At 35.8% G+C, this 18,372-nt stretch overlaps 1 protein-coding gene across 3 annotated transcripts in view; it reads left to right on the plus strand.

Moving 5' to 3' along the window:
* Positions 1-17,384, plus strand: part of ANO5 (anoctamin 5) — a 94,301-nt gene extending 76,917 nt beyond the window's left edge. For 2 of the 3 annotated variants that reach the window (XM_025459773.3, XM_025459774.3), the window contains exons 18-22: positions 4,720-4,850; positions 6,815-7,020; positions 9,118-9,296; positions 10,615-10,720; positions 13,828-17,384. In XM_025459773.3, the coding sequence (XP_025315558.1) occupies positions 4,720-4,850; positions 6,815-7,020; positions 9,118-9,296; positions 10,615-10,720; positions 13,828-14,049 (844 nt within the window). In that variant the 3' untranslated portion in view covers positions 14,050-17,384. The remainder of the gene's footprint in view (positions 1-4,719; positions 4,851-6,814; positions 7,021-9,117; positions 9,297-10,614; positions 10,721-13,827) is intronic. The other variant, XR_003141300.3, reaches the window with a different exon arrangement.
* Positions 17,385-18,372: the final 988 nt, after the last annotated feature.

Raw genomic sequence — 18,372 nt, forward strand, 5'->3', positions numbered from 1 at the left:
TTTCTTTCTATATATATAGACAAGCAGATTCTAGAATTTATATACAAGGTAAAGGAATTAAAATTGGCAAAACAATTCTGATAATAGAATTGGAAAAATTGCACTACTCGATCTTCAGGCTTACTGTAAAACTTTGTGAATCAGGATGGTGGGATTGCTGACTGGATGCATATTTGGATTAATGGAACAGAGTAGAGATTGCAAAAATAAATCTATGTAAATATGGCCATTTTATTTTTGACAAAGGTGCAAAAGCAGTTCATTGAAGAAAGAGCGGTCTTTTCAACAGCTGGTGCTGGAACAATTAGACCTCCATTTGCAAAATAGCAAACCCCATTGTAAACCTTACAGCTCATTTAGTAATTAACTGACAATGGATCATATAGATGGCAAAACCATATTTAGGAAAGCAAGGAAGTAATTATTGTTAAATTCAAGATCATGGTTACTGTGTGGGGACTGAGGAGTTAGGATCAGAATGGAGCACAGGGAAGTTCTCCCGGGATTCCTGGCAGATAGATGTGTCTTGCTTGAACTGGGTGATCCCCTTTTCTTTATGATTCCAGTTCCATGAATGCCCATCTTTTTGATATGGTCTGAAAAGTCTCAGGGGTTCTGTGCCCTTCCTCTTTGTCTTGCAGTTTAGATATAAGCAGCAAATAAGTGTTCATTTTATTTTATTTTTTGAAGATTTTTATTTATTCATGAGAGACACAGAGATAGAGAGAGGAAGAGACATAGGCAGAGGGAGAAGGAGGCTCCATGCAGGGAGCCCGATGTGGGACTCGATCCCGGGACCCCGGGATTGCTCCCTGAGCAGAAGGGAGATGCTCAACCGCTGAGCCACCCAGGCATCCTATGTGTTCATTTTAATATATATTTGCTCTATACTTCTTGTTGTCTTTTAAATTTTGCAGATTTGGAAGGTATGAATGATAATCTCACTTTGGTCTTATTTTGCATGTCCCTGACTGATAACACGAACGAGCATTTTTGGCACATGTGTTTCCTCTTCAGTGAAGAGCTGTTTAGCCATTTTTGTACCGATTTATCTTTTTCTAAATGATTTCTAGGAATACCTTATAATTGTGTTTTTGGTTGGGTTTTGGTCATATGGGTTGCATATATTTTATCCCAACGTAAATTTCGTCTTTTTTTCTCATCCCCAGTGCTATTGACGTTTTGGTCCAGATAATTCTTTGTTGTCGGGGACCTGTCCTCTGCATTGCAAGTGGTTTAGCAGCATCTTTGGAGACTATACAGACTAGATGCCAGTAGCCCACCCTCTCCCCAGCTCTGACAACCAAAAATGTCTCTGACATTGCAAATATACCCTTGTGGGCTAAATCACTCTCTGTGGAACCTGTGGTGTAGATGGACAAAAGTACATACTATTAATGCAGCAGAATTTACCAATTTTTATGGGTTAGCATTTTTTTAAGTCTTATTTAATAAATCCTTTCCTACCCCAAGATCAAAAAAGTATTCTCATTTGCTTCTAAATTTTTAACATTTTAACATTATCTTTTTCTTTTGAAGTTTGTATATAGATGGAAGAGATTTTTGTGTTTGATATGTTCAAATTTAATTTATTTTCCACATACACACATATATGTAATTGTGTTTACCAATTTCTGAGAAGTTCCTCTTCTTCAGTCTCCATGGTCTACTGTGCCACTTATGCCATGTAGCAAGTGCAAGGCTATTACTAAGTCTCCATTCTGTTCCAGGATTTGTCAACCCTTGGGCCAATACTACACTCTCTTAATGAATACAGCTTTATAATAAGTCTGGACCTCCGGTGGGTCAAGTCTTACCAGCTTATTCATCTATAGAAATATCTTGGCTATCTTTTTTCTTTTCTCTTTCTCTACAAATTTTAGAAATATCTTATCAGACCCCATATGGAAAATTTTGTTTGACTGAAATGACATTTCAGTTGTTTCAATAAAAACAACTGGCATTTTTATAATGTGAGGTCTTTTTATTTCATGAACGTTTATTTTGGACTTTAATGACTTTAAATAAAGATTTAAACTTCTTCATATAGGCCTTGCAGATCTTTTGTCAAATCCATCTAAAGGTACTTTCAATTTTAGTTACTATTGTAAATGATATCTTTTTAAAACTTATGTTTTCTACCTGTGTTTTGTGTGTATTAAATATGTTGAAAACTCCATTATTATTTCTAATAATTCCTATCTAACATCATTTGGGTTTTCTGAGCAGACAGTTCATTCACATTGCTGTTAATAATTTGAGTCAGAGATTTCTTCTCTTCATTTCCAATTGTTTGGCCTTTTTCTTTTTCAGTTTGCTGTGCTAAGGTCTCCCATAGATTATTTTTGTTTGTGGAAAATTATTTATTAAATTGACCATGAATTTGTAGTTTGCTCTGCATAGTGCTACTTTATTCAAGTAAGATGTCTTTCTTTTTTCTTTTTTAATTTTAATTCCAGTGTAGTTAACATAAAGTATTATAATCATTTCAGGTGTACAATATAGTCATTCCACAATTCCATATATTACTCAGTGCTCATCAAGATAAGTGTACTCTTAATTCCCTTCACCTATTTCACCCATCCCCTCACCCACCTCCTCTCTGGTAACCATCTGTTTGTTCTCCACAGTTAAGAGTCTGGTTTTTTTTTTTTTCTCTCTCTCTCTCTTTTCAGGAAAGAGAGAGATTCCCTTTATCTGTGTGTTTTGTTTCTTAAATTCTCCATATGAGTGAAATTATATGGTATTTGTCTTTCTCTGATTGACTTTTGCTTAGCATTATACTCTCTAGATCCTTCCATGTTGTTGTAAATGGCAAGATCTCATTCTTTTTATGGCTGAATAATATTCCATGGTGTGTGTGTGTGTGCACGTGCACGTGTGTGACATATCACATTTTTTTTAAGATTTTATTTATTCATGACACACAGAGAGGGAGAGGCAGAGACACAGGCAGAGGGAGAAGCAGGCTCCATGCAGAGAGCCTGACGAGGGACTCGATCCCGGGTCTCCAGGATCACACCCCAGGCTGAAGGCAGTGCTAAACCGCTGGGCCACCGGGGCTGCCCCATATCACATATTTTTTAAAGACTTATTTATTTTAGAGAGAGAAAGAGCACAAAAGGTGGGGAGATTGGACAAAAGGAAGAGGGGGAGAGAAAGAGAGAGAGAGAAAGAGAAAGAATCTCAAGCAGACTCCTTGCTGGACATGGAACCCAACACAGGGCTTGGTCCCAGGACCCTGAGATCATGACCTGAGCCAAAATCAAGGGTAGGCACTCAACCAACTCAGCCACCCCTACCCCATATTCTTTATCCATTCATTAATTTATCAGGGGACACTTTGGTTTCTTCCATAACTTGGCTATTATAAATAATGCTGCAATAAAAATAGGGGTACAAGTATATATCCCTTTGAATTAGCATTTTGGTGTTTTTTGGGAAAATACCCAGGAGTTCAATGACTGGGTCATAGGGTAGTTCATTTTACTTTTCTAAGGAACCTCCATACTGTCTTCCACAGTGACGGAACCAGTTTACATTCCTACCAACCATGCAAGAGGGTTCCTTATTGTCCACCTCCTTGCTGACACATCTTGTTTTTTTGTGTTTTTTACTTTAGTCATTTTGGCAGGTATGACATGATATCTCATTGTGATTTTGATTGTATTTCCCAGATGAGTGATGTTGAGCATCTTTTCACGTGTCTGTTGGCCATCTATATGTCTTCTTTGGAGCAATGACTATTCATGTCGACATTTTAAAATTGGAATATTTGTGTTTTGGGTGTTAAGTTGTAAAAGTTCTTTACATATTTTGGATATTAACCCTTTATCAGATATGTCATTTATAAATATCTTCTCCTATTTAGTAGGTTATCTTTTAGTTGTTGGTGGTTTCCTTTGCTGCATCTAATAGATTCTTGAATGTGATCATGCACAGACCTACCTTGTTCTTGGTTCTAAAGGACATGCTTCTAACTTTTCCCTGTTCAGAATGATGTTCAGGATTTTGGTAGATGTTTTTTATCAGACTGAGGTAATTTCCTTCTTTTCCTGCTTTTATTGTAAATAGTTTTTAATAGGTACTTGAATGTATTTTTCTGCATTAGTCAACATGTTCTTATGTTTTTCTACTTGATTCTGTTAATTCATTTATTACATTGATTTTCTAATAAAAAAGCCTTTTTGTTTCTTAAAGTAATCCAGCATTATCATGATACATCATTTTATAAATGTATGGAAATAAGTTAGTGACATTTTGTTTAGGATTACTGCATTTATTTCCACATATTTGATAAGCCTCTATAGGTCCTTTGTTATGTTTTTCTCTTGTAACCAATTTCTCATTTCCTTGAGCATCCTTCTGAGTATCATGGCAACATAAAGGTTAGTAAATTAGAAAAAAGCAGTCCTATGATGACCCTCTCCTCCTCATGCTCTTTAACAAAACCGTCTCTGAGTAAATACATTTCCATGGGGAGAGTTAGGGTTGTCTTATTTTCTTATCACCCCAATAAAGAACTTTGACCTCAGCAGGTGTTGTAAAAAGAACAACTAGATTTTTATTTCGACTTTAGCTGTAGTCATACCTCTCCTTGCTTTGTGACCTTAAGTTACTTAGCCTCTCTTACTGCCAATTTCTAGATCTAACACTCTGATTATCTGACCCCTCTCTTTTAAATTCTAATCATTCATTTACTTTTATCACTTCTGACAGTATGGTTCTGAATTGGTGGAGACGTCGAAAAGCTCGGACCAACTCTGAAAAGCTGTACAGTCGATGGGAGCAAGATCATGACCTTGAAACTTTTGGATCTCTTGGACTATTCTATGAGTACTTAGAAACAGGTAATTTTTAACCACTGTCTTGAAACTTACTGTATCTTCCTGCCTTGCACAGAGTAGGTGCCCAATAAATCATTGGATGGTGGATGAAAAGACAGGTGGATGGACATATTTCTTACTAGATAGAATGCAGAATAAAGTTTGGTTTCAAAACACCAATGTTAGAGATATTTTTCCTATCAATTGAATGTGAATGTTATTGAACCAAATAAAGTAAGGTTCACTTCTCAACTCCTGTCTCAAATTAGCTTGCATAACTCTCCTGTTCGCCTCACTGACAGTCCAGAGAGAGAGAATAAGTTGAAGGACATTTCCTGACATACATTTAGGCTCAAAAGAACCAGGCTAAAAACAGTTGTGCAGGGGAAGTTCACATTGAACACAAGAAATGCATAAAAAATGCTAAAGATTGAATAGAGAAGAGATTTTGAGGTGAAATTTTAGGAGGGATGATGATAGAGGCTGCTTATAAAGTCCATTTAAATATTTCCTCTCTAGTTATTTCTCTGCTTGTCTGGTGAATTAAGGAGGATAATTTTCTCAACTTACTCTCAAGGCCCATAGAAGCATGGTGGAATGAAAAAATGACCTAAAATTGTTACTGATTCTCCACTGTGATACATACACATAATACCTGGATTGAAATAGATAAATAGGACAAGTCAGGAGAAGTCTGTTTCATATAGCTGGTTGTAAAATTGGATAGTCTTTGCTTTATGGGATGCATTTTTTAATTAATTGTATAAGTATCAAATCCACTTGTGCATAAATGAATTTGGGATTATCACTGAAATTAAAAAACGAAATAAAGTTTTCATAAGAAAATTAACTACCATTTACTGAGACATAGCTGAGTTAATTCTAGATGTTTTATGTACATTATCCCTAATCTTGAAACATTCCACAAGTAATCCTTATTCACTGCATTTTGTTTTAAAGAATACTGAAATTTGAATGGGTCAGTTTGTGCCATGGGCCACAAAGATTATAGATAAAAAATGTAGGATTTGAACCTACAAATGTAGGATTTGAACCAAGCTGTTTCTACTGAACATTTCCTCTGAATTTTCTTTTAGTTCACTAGAGGTGTTCAGTTGGTTTAGTAAATGGCAAGACTAATTCTTTTGAGAAATTCCTGTGAGAAAAGCTGAAATCCAGAAACACTTGAGATTCATCTGAAAATAGAGGACTATATAAAATGGGAAGAGAAGCTAACTTACATTGGTGTTAGGTCTTAATGAGAAAAGAGAATAACATTTCTTTAGAAAGATGTCAAGATAGTATAGAGGACCGAGACCTTAACAAATACCTCATTGCAGAAAAATATATACTTTCTTGGCCCACATATAATTTATATGTTTCTAATGCTTTAGATGATTCATTTTCTGATTTATTCTTAAGTATCTTCCTTTGCACTGCCTTTTCATCTGTTAGCGTCTTCAAACCTTAAACAGTGTATTTGTTCATAAGGCTTGTAGTTGAATATGTTTATATACCCAACACATCTGGCTCTTGGAAGCATACAAATGAATCAGTCATTATCCCTCATCTCAAAGATTCAGCAGGATAGAAAAACTTGATTACCCCACTAATATGCCAATACCAGTGTAAAGACTAGACCAACATTGATCTAAATGTAGCCCATAATAAAAGGCTACGTTTAAGAAGAGTAAAGAGAATCTCTTATCTAACAGGAAGAGATGCTTTCCTCAGGCAAGTAGATGTCAAAAGAAAGAGCAAGGACAGAACTGAGCTGTATGCGCCCAGTTTCTCCTTTCTGTTCTAGCAAGCAACTAAGTCACTATTGTTTCCAATGAGGAGGAGGAAGTGGGCAAATGGAAGGAGGCCTGGAGCATTTTGCTGGTGTAGAGTCCTCCAAAATGAGGATGTTGCAAGATTTGGGCAGAGTTTTCTCCTTTTTCTCCTTCACAATAATGAGTTCAGTAATTTTTCTTTTTTCCCTACAGTTATCCAGTTTGGATTTGTTACCTTATTTGTGGCCTCTTTTCCTTTGGCTCCTCTCCTTGCTCTCTTGAATAACATTATAGAGATCCGTGTGGACGCCTGGAAACTTACAACTCAGTACAGGAGACCCGTAGCTGCTAAAGCTCATAGCATAGGTGTTTGGCAAGACATTCTTTATGGAATGACTGTCCTTTCTGTTGCAACTAATGTAAGTGGACCTATTTTGCTTGGAAGGCCTTGTATTTTATTTTGTTTTCTTGGGGATGGGGAGATGTGAATGGTGTTTAACTCAGTCTTTATGTTGATTTCATCATGATGACAGTCCATGACAATAAATCATCCCTATACTTTTTTTTTTTTTTTTTTTTTTTTTTTGAGAGAGAGAGAGAGAGAATGTGAATGAATGGGGGTCAGGGTCAGGGCAGAGGCAAAGAGAGAGAGAATCCTAAGCAGATTCCATACCCAGCACAGAGCCTGACACCAAGCTTGATCTCATGACCCTGAGATCATGACCTGAGCCAAAATCAAGAGTCAGATGCTTAACTGACTGAGCCACCAGGTGCCCCCATTCCCTACACTTTTGTACACTAAACGACATAGAGAAATTTATGACATGCAAACTCTTAAATACAAGGAAAATTATAAAACCTGTCTCCTTGAAATAACCACGATACAGTTTGACAGCATATGACAAAGTAGACAGAAAAGATGTAGTGGTATAAAAAGATTGGAATAACAGAGTTAAAGCTTGATTATACATGAAGTTGTATGCTACAGATAGAGAATATACAACGTTTATGTGTTATGTTTATGGAGCACTTATGATGATAAATAATGATGATAAAACTAAATTCCCCAAAGCAGAAATTTTTACAATATATATTTACATACAATAATGGTATAAAAATGAAGTTGATAATAAAGATAATAAAAGAATCTAACCACCTAACACTCTCACTTCTAAGTAAGCTTTATTGTATAAAGAGGAGGCAAAATTGAAATTATAAAGAGCACTTAATTAAAATGATGGAAACCTATAGGAATTAGCTAAAACCACAATTACAGAAAAATTCATAGCAATAAATGCCTTTATTATTAAAAAGACTTGAAAGTATGAGATGAGCATGAGTTCAGAAACTTAAAAATGTAAAACTGATCAACAGAATGTAGTAAGAAAGAAATCAGAAATAATAAAATTGAAAAATAAATAAAAAGCAGTATAATTTCTAAGTGAATCAAGAGTTGGCTTATTGAAAAGACATATAAAGTAAACAAAACTCTGAAAATCTTAATTAAGAAAAAAAGAGTTATAAGATACAGGTGAGAAAATTATGAGACCAGTATGTTTCTTTATTCCAATTAATTTTAAAATCTATTTGAAATTGTCACCTTTTCAAAAAATAAAAACTGCCTGTTTATTCAGTAAGTGATAGAAAACCTGAATGGACCAGTAGCTACAGATGTAATCTTAAAAGTTTTTTAAAAACCTACCACTAAAAATGTAGAAGGCAGAGCCAGATGGTTTTATTTTTTTTAAGATTTTTATTTATTATTCATGAGATACACAGAAAGAGAGAAGCAGAGACACAGGCAGAGGGAGAAGCAGGCTCCATGCAGGGAGCCTGATGTGGGACTCGATCCCAGGACTCCAGGATCACTCCCTGGGCTGAAGGCAGGCACTAAACCACTGAGCCATCTAGGGATCCCCACCAGATGGTTTTAAGTGGAATTACCTAACCTAAAAGAAATGTGCTCTTTATACTATCCCAGAGCTTAGGGAAGGATGAGAAAATACCATTCCTATAGGATCAAATACTGAAATTAATTGCAGTGACCTGTGGGAAATTTACCATGGCATGATCTTCTCTGTCTCCGTTGCCTCCCACCAGCCACCTACCAGTGTGTGCACTTGTACACGCATGCAAGGACTCATGAGCACACACTGTCCTAGCTTAAGGTGTTGGTTCAGGCAAATAAATTTGGTTAAGGACAGTAGAAATGTGCTGTGAAACAAATAATAAGAAATAACAAGGCATGGTGGAAAGAGAATAGCTTTTGGAGCTACATGCATTTAGGTTCAGTTTTCAACTAGGCCACTCTTTAGCTGGGAAATTTTGGAATACAAATCATAACACTCTGAAAGGACTATTTCATGTTTTAGAAGAGAGACTCATACATAAATGTGATTTGTAATAGCATTTTAATCATTTGCATTTGCATCCCTATAGGACTGAGAGATATGCAAATCACAGATTTTAAAAACCAAATTGTTAGCTCAAGGTTTCCCTCTTGCCTTGTCTTTTAGGCTTTTATTGTTGCATTTACGTCGGACATCATTCCCCGTTTAGTTTACTACTATGCCTACTCAAAGGATGCCACTGAGCCCATGAAAGGATATGTCAATGATAGCCTGTCAACATTCCTGATAGCTGATTTTCCAAACCACACTGCACCCTGGGAAAAACGGGACTTCACCACTTGCAGGTTTCCTCTTGTTTTCTTAGCTTTTAATTTTGCTTTGTAAAATGTATTTTTTAAGTTCTCCATTTCCTCGATGTCTTTCAATGTGAAGGGTTTACTTGGGGCACTAAATATCCTGGGTAGAATGCATCAATTTTTGAATTCACTCATCATATGGATCTGATTTGGAAAAGTAGAATGTACAAAAGTAAGAGAGTATTATGGATAAAGATAATATCAATTTTGAATTGTTTCTTTTCTAAATTTACTGGAGAGATTTATTATATATGCATTTAACCTACTTGAATTTAACTATATGTTCTTAAAAAGAGATAGAGTGAGAAAAGGAGAAGTAGGATGATAAATTCACTACCCATCCCACTTAAAGGGTTTCTTCCATGCAGGGAGCATGTGATTAGATTTGTGAACTTGTTTCCACACTCAGCGTCTTATACACTGTGAGGATCTTTTTTCTCTATGATTCAAAGATTGTATATAATAAGTATATATGATATAAAAATTATATGTATACTACCTAAAGATCATAACATATATATACATATATATACACATATACATATGTAGAGAGAGTACATCAAGACCACTTAAACCTTAAATGAGCTGCTTCATCTGCAAAACAGCAAAGAGACAGCAAAATGTTGGTGGACACACAGGTAGACCAAACCACAAATTTTTAGATTTGCAGATAGAGAAGTCATAGTATAGTGTGTAAGAGCATGGACAGGTGTCAGTTCTTGATTTCATCACTTCCTCTTTGGACTAAATCTCTGAAGAAATCAATGCCTAGCAACTTTGTAGAAAACAGTGAGCTTACAAAGTTGAGCACTAAGAAAAGTCCAGAAGAATAGTAAGAAAAATGAAAACAATGCAGTGTCAGATAAGCCAAAAGAAAATAGAGTTTTAAAAAAACAGAAATGGTCAACAATTTCAAGTCCCAGTCTCAAAAGACCAAAAAAGATGAGGATTAGCATATTTCCTCAGTTTAATGACAGGAGACCATGTGTTTCAGTTAAGTGTGTTAAAGAGTAGGAAGAGAGGGAGTGGAGTTTTGCTAACTCTTTTGGGAAATTTGAAGGACAGGAGAGAAGTTTCACTTGTGTCTCCTGCTGCACCAAACTACTAAATATAAGTAACATGTGGCCATGATTTTTATCTGTACAAAAAAGAAATGTATCATAATAGCAGTTACCTTCCTATGACTTTACTTTTGTAGTCAATTAAAAGTGTCTCTTACAAGAAATAATAAGAATTTGTGCTAGGTCTTCTATTTGAAGCTATAGTTAATTTTTTATTTAATTCTGTTTTTTTTTTTTTTTTTCAGGTACAGAGATTACAGATACCCTCCTGATCATGAACAGAAATATTTTCATAATATGCAGTACTGGCACGTCCTCGCTGCCAAGATGACCTTCATCATCGTTATGGAAGTAAGCTTCTCTTTAACTTGCATTCCAGTTAGTCTGTGTTTTCCCTTCAGATTTCTAAAGGTATCTTCTCAGCAGAAAAGTAGTATTATCTCAGCGAATTGTTTTGAAGGAAGGATTCATTGTCCTGAAAAGCATCTTAGGGATATTTTCAGCACAATGGATTGTTGCCTGTTAGTCACCTACTATTGTTGAAGATATAAAGGTAATAGAGAGAACAGAAAAAATACGGCCTCTTCCCTCGAGGTAGGGAAAAGGACAAGAGAACCCACTGATTTTGCTGAACAGCTATTACATACTGGTTCCAGACACTATAATAATGACCTTGTAAGTTAAACTTTATTATTCACTCTTGAAAAATGAATCTGAAAAAAAAAATGAATCTGAGACTCAACAGAATTACAGCGGGTTTAAAGATAATCAGCCAATATTGGAGCTGGGTTTCAATGCTAGGTGTATCACTCCCAAGCCCCGGCTCTGTCCACTATATTGTGTTTCCCTCTTTGTGGAATATCTAGTCTTATTAGGTTATAAGGCACACATTAAAAGAGAACAAATGCAGAGCACGGATTTGGGTAAGTTTCATAGTTCATTCCGTATCAGAAGACGTGAGGTCCAGAAAGGGAGGGAAATAAAGGCCAGGCCCTTTCTCACTGTGCCATGAAGCTCAGTGATAGCCAAGTCTAATGCAAGCACACACAAGTTCTACGTGATGAAAAAGAGAGCAGTCTTACATATACCCCTCCCCATATTTTTCCTGTCTCTGTTTCTCTCAGTTCTGTACGACTCTATCGCTCTTCCATTCCCATATTTTCCATCATAAGTTTAGATCACCTTTCAGTCTGGTCAGTTACACCAGGGCTGTCTTGATTTTTCTTTATTATTCTTATTAATGTTTTCAGTCATCCCAGGGTCTGATTCACCAGGATCCTAGAACTTCTCTTCACCTTCTCTTGTTGGAAAAACTGGATTTTCTGCAGTTTGTGTTTCTCCCATTCTTGGTTTACGAGTTTCTTTTGATGAAGTTCATTTTTCAGTAATTTTCTGAGGAAAATTACGGGTGGTCAATTGTTGAGACCTTGAATGTTGAACATTTCTTTTCTTTCCTCACAGATGAGTAAATGGTTTACAATTCAAGATTGAAAGTCATTTTCCCTGAAAATTTTTCAACCAACCTTATTTAGGTATTTCTGACATTTTTGAAGACAGTGCTCTATTTTCTGTCAGTGTTGGTGTTGTTATAAGATGCAACACCATTCCAATTCCCCAGTCTTTGTTTGTGATCTTTTTATTAATCAATATGAGTTAAGGATTCTCTCACTAGTCCTTCTTTTATGAAACATCACAAGACTGTTTCTTGTTATTGGATAATACTCGTTTTTCTGGACACCTCTCTGAGCCCTGTAAACCTGAAAACATGCCTACCCTTCAAGTTGAGGAAATTTGCTTATACATACTATTTTTTATTATGTTCTTCTTTTCTCTGTTCTGTCTTTCTGAAGATCTATTCAGGTGTTACACTTCCTGTTTTGAAATTGTAAATATTTTTTTTTCTCCTATAAGTAGATGAACTCATATTTTTGTCTCTTTTTCTTAAGATTTTATTTATTTATTCATGAGAGACAGAGAGAGAGAGAGACAGAGACACAGGCAGAGGGAGAAGCAGGTTCCTTGCAGGGAGCCCGACGTGGGACTAGATCCCAAGACTCCAGGATCATGTCCTGAACCAAAGGCAGATGCTCAACTGCTGAGCCACCCAGTCCCATATTTTTGTCTTTTTATTCTGCTGTTCTTTTGCTCCTTTATTATCTGTCTCCTTTTAGTTTCTATTTGTCTGTTTCAATATTTTTCTTTTGCATTAAAGACTTTCTTGTGTATTTGCTGATTTTAGGCAATCTGCTCGTAGTTAAGGATGAATGAATGAAACTGATTATAGGCTTTGTGTGCGTACAGGAGGAATGTCACTTGGTGGCTTTCACCATAGAGTGATGAGGTAGTGAGGGGACCTTTTCATTTGAAACCTACAAAATTTTGGTATTTGCAGTTCTAATTTCATAGACTACTTACTTTCCCCATACAAAAGGCCTCCGAACTCCTTTCTGTGGAGCTCTTCTATGGCTGCCTGTGTTCTGAGAGCTGAGCAAGATAGAAGAAAACTCGGGATCTTAGGAGTCACTGAATTTCACTTAGTTGCCCTGTTTTCAGTTTGGTTCCTCTCCTCCATCCTCCACTGTCTCTGATGCTCCTGAGTTCACAGCTTTCTGTTTTGATTTCTGCACAAAGTAAATTAACTCAGTTGCTGCCAGGGGAAGGTTGGAGATAAATAGTACCTGGATGACGATGGAAGAGAATTCCTGAAAATTCAACTTTTCCTTTTGCCAAATGTTGGCTAATCCTCTTGTTTTCAACTCCACCCACCCACTTCAAAGTCCTTAGGACCATCTTTCCTGAGCTTTATTGAGATCTAAAACAAAGTTGGCTTTTGACTTACTGGGTTTTACTGGGTTTTACCACCATCATATCACCAATTGAAGTTTAAGTGCCAGCTTTCTTTTTCTTTTTCTTTTTTTACGATTTTTTTATTTATGTATTCATGAGAGACACAGAGAGAGAGGCAGAGACTTAGGCAGAGGGAGAACAGGCTCCCTGCAGGAAACCTGATGCAGAGCTCAATCCCAGGACCCCGGGATCACGACCTGAGCCAAAGGCAGACACTCAACCACTGAAACACCCAGGGGCCCCAAAGTGTCAGCTTTTTTTTCCCTCTCTTGAGTCTTTTACCACTGTTCCCTCCTTTCTTTTGTCTTTGTTAGTTAGACGATTTTTAAAAATCCCCTTACAAATATTTTATTAGGTTTTCAAAAGTGAGCACAGATAAAGAGCATATTTAATATTCCTGATCAACTGAAATTTCTGTAATTACACATTTTAGTATATATTTGTTTAATGTTTGTCTTTCTGGGAAAGTTCAAGGACAGGAACGGTATCTTTTTGTTTTTTCTTCATACCTTCTGTGTTGAGCACAGTTTATTGAATGAATTTTAAGAACTTCCTGCTAAACATTTGATGGTTCTAACAGTGTTCTTGATTTTCTCTTATGTTTCTTCCAGCATGTTGTGTTTTTAGTCAAATTTTTGTTGGCCTGGATGATCCCTGATGTTCCAAAAGATGTTCTGGACAGAATTAAGCGAGAAAAGTTAATGACTATCAAGATTCTCCATGACTTTGAGCTTAATAAATTAAAAGAGAACTTGAGAATTAATTCCAGTGAACTTGCCAAACAAGTCATAATCCAGGAAAACAAAGTACAACTGGCTAAATCAGCAGTATAATCAACATAATGAGCAAGCAACTGGTTGCCTGTCTGGCTTCACAATTTTCCCTGGGTTTTGGGCCAGAGGCCAGAGGCATGTGTCAGTTTCACCCCTCCTCCTCCTCCTCCTCCTCCTCCTCCTCCTCCTCCTCCTCCTCCTCCTCCTCCTTTTTTCATTCAGAGTTTCTGTACACTTTTGCAGAGGCCAAGTTCGTGAGGTTGGAAGAAAACCACTTGTCTACTTCATTGACTGAGCTCTCCCCAGATACTGTCTTCTGGAGTTCTAGAAATGATTGTGAAAGGCATGTTGAATCAGAATACTGGGAAATCATGGAATGTTGCAGTTTAGAATTAAACACTGAACTTGGGCTGTCCCATCACATTCCAGGGCATCTGCACATTTTCATGGTCTTCTGTTGGGTTGTTTTATAACTCCTTCCCATCAAGAAAAAATGTTGGGACAAAAAGAAAGGAAGTGAAGAGGCCTACTGAGCCATGTATATCCTGCCATCATAGACTATGTGAATGAAAAACCAAAATCAGATGACTTAAGAAAACTCACATCTTAAAAAAAATGTTGGATAAATATCATGGCAGGGGTTTGTTCCTGAAATCATCCTAAGTTAAACTTCCATCAGAATCCCAGATTCCCCTTCCGGGTCAAGGCAGAATTGATTTTTTTTTTCAAGAGACTGAACATTGGGGTTTCAACAAAAGACTAACAACTCTGTTCTTTAAAGACAACATTTTGGTAACAGTAGTTTCAAGGCTGGATTTCCTTATCTGGAAAACAGCATTAAGAAGTTGTTAGGTTGCTTCAGTTCTTTAAGTAAATGAAAGATGTTATAGAGAAGTCCATGTGTTTTCTTAGTAGCTAACGAATGCAGGACAATGAATATTGATTAATTTATTGACCTTAATCTGAAAAAAAAATCGTTGAATTATTTTTAAAAATCATTTTTCTTCTACAATGCGTATTTTGCATCATGAAGCCTGTTTGAGCATTATTAGCTCTTTGTATAAGTTAGGTACAAGTTATTTATGAAATTAGATTTCTCTGTTTCAGGTAATCTTGAATCTTTTAATGGGTTTACACTGTTTTTTATTGATGCATCACTTCATACAATGCTCAGTGCCTTGTCCCTATGCCTTTGACACCCAAGAAATGGTTGTGCTGTTCATCTATGTGATGTAACATCTCAAATACTAGCTTGTTTTGTCAATTTAACATCAGTCACAGAGTTTAACACCAAAAGTAGATCAACCAAATAAGAAAGGGATAATGAATTTGATAGCTAAGTAAAAAAAATAATAATAATTGCATTATTTTTCTCATACTTAGGCCTATGGCACATGTCCACCAGTTCCCCTTTCTCTTAAAAAATACTTCATATATATCTTTAACACTATAAAGTGAAAGATACCGTTCAGATATAGTACTTGCATCTCCAGCTTCAAATTATACTTCAGTTCCAAAAGAACAGTGTTTTTTTTTAAGAACAGTGTTTTTTTAATTGCATACAAAAAAAGAAACTTTATCACAAGATATTTTTTAAAGTAGTTTCATTATTTGATACTAATACATTTTTGTAGAATTGCCAGTATTAAGTATTGGCACATAGTATTAACTAATGGTCAATAGTAATCATATAGAAATGAGGATTATGAATTTTATAGAACCATGAGACAGACTCCCAATATTGGGAGTAATGACTTGTCTTCCACTGGGTAGATTTTATAAAAAAAACAAAAACAAAAACATGTTTGTGTAATTTAAAATGATCTCATTATTGAAGAATGATTTCATAGGAGGAGGAGACCTATGTGGCTTGAGAACACCAGTCAATGTTACTACGAAATAAGCCACAGATGCAGTATCTTTGGCTTGTCATATCAAACTCTGTGTTTCTACAGTGTTGTCCCTCTGCACAGCTCATACGTATTGCTTTCTTCCTGGGTGCTAATAAAAATAGGGAATGGTGTGGAAATTGGTTTCTTGGATATAAGTTTTAGTTTGTATTTATATACCTAGAGTGTTAAAATAAATAGACACATTTAAGTCACAAAGCTGTCTGTATACTGCAATCTTAGACCAACTCAAGTTTCAGGTTTCTAGAATGTATGGAAAAATCAGCAAAGAGGAACTAATTTTAAGACAAGCAAACAGTTCCTATGATTGGTATAGATTTCCTTTTAAAATATTATTGGCAAATACTTTGCATTCATGTTTCAGTTTTCTACCAAGAAATTTCTCCTTGTTTCTACCAAGATTTTAAAATGAAATACAAGTATTCCTCACTTTCCTAAAAACTTGCTAATCAAAATCTAAAGCCAAATTAATTCAGGTAGATTTGGCTTATCTAATTAAACTCAGGTTATTGTGGGAGGGCTGCATTAAGAGCACCTAACTACCAAATATAAGTTGATGTTTTTATCATCTGATAAAACCCATATGCATTTTCTCAGAAATGTTCCAGGACCCATTTGAGATTTTACTTGAAATAATTTTAAGTGCAAAAACAAAAAAAGAAGACATAACTCTTTCAAATGTCATCTCTAATCCTTGCCTCCATTAGTTTTCCTTTGCACACAAGAAGCAGAATCCACTTCAAAACATTTATTTTAGAGGAATCCATCAAGAAGGGGGTATCTTAATGAGATGGGACACTGTCTTATTTTTGCTGCATCTCATGATTCCTCTTGGCTTTAACATTCTTCTTCAACTAAGCTATTAAGCAAGTTATCAAGGAGAAGATGGAAAGAAGAAGATAAAGAAGAGGACAAAAGATGAAGGAAATCGAGTTTTCTCCTGAAGCTATGCATGCTTCCACCGGGAGAGGCATTTGTGAGGCAGCCTGGTGCAAATGTGGTAGTAAGAGGAGTGTCTCTCCTAGGTCATCTTAGGATGAGAGGAAAGCCAAAGAAGTTTCAAGTTGAAAACTGTCACATGTCAAAAGAAAACTTTGATTCCAAAGTGCTTTTGTACCGTCCGGTGCTATGTGTAGCCCTGAATCTCTGCTGATTGCCTCCAGTTGAGGGTGAAGAGTTTGTACTGCTCGCTCAAAAGGGGAATCTGTTGTTTTGAAAGACCCTCTCTTTAATAGTTGTTTTTTTTAACTAGCAATAGTTACTATGTTGTCGAAGAATGTTAATAAGGAAAAGAGCATTTCCAGAAGTACCCATTGACTAGTCTTTGAATTCTACTACCATGATTCACTATAACTATTATGTTATCCTTTTTCTAAACAAATTTTTACTCTTCTGCTTTATGTGTGATAACTCAAGTATGTCAATTATTCCAGCATTATGTAAAAATTCATGAGAATATTAAAAAGAATAGCACGGCTCAATGTATATGAGATACCTTTTTCCATCCCCCCAAAATATCTGACTAGAAATGTCTTCCCTATGAGTGATTTTGTGCCATGGCATTAACCAAGAAAATAAGTCCTCCTTTTTCTTTTCTTTCTTTTGTTTTTTTTCCCTCCGCCAAGGAGATGTGTATGGGGTTATGCAGGAAAAGTTGCTCTTTAGTAACATGTACATAAATCTCAAGAGATTCAGACTCATGCCATGAATAAAGTAATACTTTGACATGAATTCAGTTTATTCTTACAGTAAAATGTTGAAATAATTTGTCTGAATTATAGCACTCTAAGAGGTTTTTAAGCCTCTTTTTGTTTAGAAGCATTAAATGCATTATGTGTAACATGTTTAATTCACCAGATTACATGTTTGTCACATTTAAAGATGCAAATTCCTCAAAGTAAGAGACTGCATGGTCCAGAAAACTTGGAGAAAGCTGTACTTTCATTTTTTGCCTTTTTTTTTTTTTTTTTTTTTTTTACTTTGGAAGGTTGATAAAGGTGAACAGAAAGCCCCAGGGAGGAAAATAGTTTGTTGAGATATATTCAAAATAAAATCTCATCTTTCTGAACAAGAAACCCACAACCATGTGCACTGGAATTATCTGGGATATTTGTGAGAAATGCATAACCCTTGGTCCTATCCCAGATCTCTAGGAACAAAATCTTTGGGAGAGGAACTCTAAAAAATCTCTCAGGTTACATTTTTGTGGGTATGAGTCTCAAGAATTTCCTAAGAATGCCAAATTCCCTAGCCTAAAGCACTTTTTTCATAACAACTCTCAAACTTGTCATTCCAGCTCCTCAAGGACATGTGTCAAGGCATATAGACTCAGGATTTCCAAGTTTGTATAACTGTTCTAATTCTGCAGTGTGCAGAAGTAGTCCAAATCTTATATGTTAAAACTACAAGCCCTAAACTTGTAGTTTCTACTTAATTAAAAAAAAGAGAAAGAGGATGAAATAAAATATATTTG

Source organism: Canis lupus, chromosome 21 (genome assembly GCF_003254725.2).
Source record: "Canis lupus dingo isolate Sandy chromosome 21, ASM325472v2, whole genome shotgun sequence".
In the NCBI taxonomy this organism is placed as follows: Eukaryota; Metazoa; Chordata; class Mammalia; order Carnivora; family Canidae; genus Canis; species Canis lupus.